The 2,809-nt window shown below is 45.0% G+C and overlaps 1 protein-coding gene across 1 annotated transcript; it reads left to right on the top strand.

Annotated features, from left to right (window-relative positions):
- Positions 1 to 2,809, top strand: LOC125531166 (protein JASON-like; the record flags this gene model as incomplete). The annotated part of the gene is given in 7 exon segments (XM_048695581.1): positions 1 to 60; positions 208 to 268; positions 389 to 471; positions 1,013 to 1,227; positions 1,366 to 2,182; positions 2,268 to 2,350; positions 2,480 to 2,809. Coding segments are annotated over 7 exon segments (1,419 nt in total), but the record flags the coding sequence as incomplete, so codon positions are not given.

The raw sequence follows: 2,809 nt of genomic DNA, 5'->3' as shown, positions 1-2,809 counted from the left end.
CCGCGCGCCGGCCGCGCCCGCGCCCAGCTCATCTCCTCCTCCGTCGTCCCCAACACCAAGGTTTGTTTCCCCCTCTCCCGTCGTGCCCCGCGCGGAACCCGTGTGTGCCCCCTCCCGGACGCGGATCAGCTAGCTGGGGCGTGGAAATTTCGGCCGCGATTGGTTAATTTTGTTCGTTTTTTTTTATTTTCGGTCCGTGCCGATCAGGTTGGCGAGAGGAGGGCGCCGCCGTCCAGGAACGCGCTGTCCGCAGTGTTCCTGCGCGAAGGTCTGCATTTTTTTCCCCTTCCGTTTTTGCGTTTCTCCTTCTCGAGCCGTTCAATCCTCTGCTCGGTTCTGACGCTGTCGTGCGCTTCTTTGGTGTTCGATTTTTGTATTGTTGGTGAAGATGAGGGATCGCAGGCCACGAGCTCGGGGTCGGACCGGGACGCCGGGAGCAACAGGGTGGATCCGGAGCTCGTGCACGAGGAGGTATGGCGATCGCTTCTCTGAATCTGGCCCGGTTCAGATCTGCTTCCTTGCTAATCTATTCTGAGCTGTATCTTGCCACTTGAGACCTGAATTTTGTCTGGCTAGTGACGCATGTGCATCAGTTTCAGCATTTTCAGTACACAAAGAGGGATTATGTCTTTATATGCATGATGCTTCTGGCGTTAGCGCTATCGGCATTCGCACTGACACTAACTGCACAAAAATGCAGCACTGCACTTGTGAGCTGGCTGTTGCTCATTTCTTTGTTTGCACTGATATAGGAGTTCAATGGATCAAGCCATTATAGCTTCTGTAGTTGCGTTTATAATGACAATCGATCGGTGGCTTTTCTTCTCTTGAATCTACATTGCTCTTTGTAGCTAACTGCTAATCTTACACATGGGTCACTCAGTGAGGATGAGAATTTGCTACTCATACATAACTCACTCAGGTGGCAGTGGATTTATAGCAGTGAATTCAACATGTTGATTACCCGCATGTATGTTCTCAGCAACAGACTGACTTTCACTGATATTAACAGGCCACTATCCTCAAAAATGGCGGTGCACTGTCGGAAACTCCAAATGAAATCCTTAAAGGGCCTGAAAGCACGGATTCAGCTCTGCAGTATGAAACACATTCAGTGCTGCGAACTGCCTTGTCTGAAAACATGAATTCCATGGAAGTACTGAAGGCTGATGAATGCCAAACTCCTTCAGCGTCTCATCAAAGCTCCTATCCGCCAGATGCTACAAGGTATGCAGACCTCATGCTATCTGCTGAAATACCAATGCCTTTAGTCTGTTCACTGTTTCTGAAGAGTCTGGGATTTTCTCTTCACTTTAATAAGTCGATAGATTAAATAATGTCGATGTTTTTACTTCTTGATGACAGCTCTTCTAGGAATGGTTGCGATGCATCAAACCAGCATGATACTGAACCTGTGAGCAAGAGCATAGACTCTGACGGTGTGAATAATGAGCCTGTGCTCGACTGCAGGATCAAGTTAACCACCTTGGAGTCATGCTCTGTCACCAGTAATGATGATATCTATCTCGATGGATCCAAGTCTTCACCCTTTTCAACTCCTTTGAAAGTGAATGGTGGGATACATACTCCAGTTAACACTCAGGTACCTGACTTGGAAGAGTTAACAGACGAGAACTGTACTAGGTCTTGTTCGCATGATTTGCACGAAGGTCTGAATTCCTCTCAGGATCTCGGACATTGTGGAGTGTACAGAGAAGATCCCTGCCAGCCTGATATATGTGATGAGGATCTCAAGGGTGCAAAGAATGACAGTCCGGATTTGGTTGAAACTTCAATATCTGATGAATGTTCCGTGTTCCAGAACTCTGAGGGTTCTGTATCATCTTATAACAAGACAAGTGATAGCACATCTTTTGTGGAGAAATGCCAGGCCACTGATGTAACAGTTCATGCCAGAAGAAATAAGGTGATTACAACAAATAGTGGTTCAGATGTCGAATTCCCAAGCTTGTCCCAGTGGTTGAAGCCTCCAAGTTCCAGTAAGGCGATCAGAGATGAAAGCTATACAAGTGATACATTTAATTCTGCTAAGAGTTCTGATGAGGATAGGCCTATCATTGGAATGGTCGCGGCTCACTGGAAATCCGAAGAGCCAGATAATTTTACTCCTAAATGGTGGGATGGAAATGGCATTCCCAACTCAACAAATAAGTACAAAGAAGTAAAGTCTATTTCTCATTCTCTTAGTTTCTGTTACTTAATTATGTAGAAGTGGCTTACCTAGGAATAATGCATTACATGATCAGGATCAGAAGGTTAGTTGGCACGCGATGTCATTCGAGGAGAGGCTTGAAAAGGCTTTATCTGAAGAGAAGCTGCTTTCTCAAAGGTTCAGTATTTTCTTCCGTTTCACATCAAATACGCTTTAATCTGGCCAAACGTGTTTTAAAATCTTTTGAGTGCATAATCATTCCTTCTTTCAATGGTGTAATGTGATGTTCTTGTTTGATTTTTGCAGGAAATGCTCCACTGGAAACACATCTCACTTTTCAGGTGTAGAAGGTGAGGAAAGTGATACTGCTGCATCTAACCATCTACGTGTTGCTGCTTTTACATGATGTCTTGGTCTGCGAAGAGTTATGAAGCTTCCAAGTAATTTGGCTTTTTGCTGCCACATTCCTAATGGCTTCTGCACAGTTTTGTTAACCTCTACTATCCTCCAGTATGTAGCTTGTAGAAGCGGTCGTTCTATCGACCACTTTATATTAAAGGAGTACTGTTCCTAGTTCCAAGACAAATCAACGTTGTTGATTTCAAATATAATTGACATCAAGATTCTTAACTAGTA

The sequence above is a fragment of the Triticum urartu genome, unplaced genomic scaffold (assembly GCF_003073215.2).
Source record: "Triticum urartu cultivar G1812 unplaced genomic scaffold, Tu2.1 TuUngrouped_contig_6853, whole genome shotgun sequence".
In the NCBI taxonomy this organism is placed as follows: domain Eukaryota; kingdom Viridiplantae; phylum Streptophyta; class Magnoliopsida; order Poales; family Poaceae; genus Triticum; species Triticum urartu.
The sequence above is the reverse complement of the archived record's forward strand: the minus strand, read 5'-3'. Positions and strand labels throughout refer to the sequence as shown.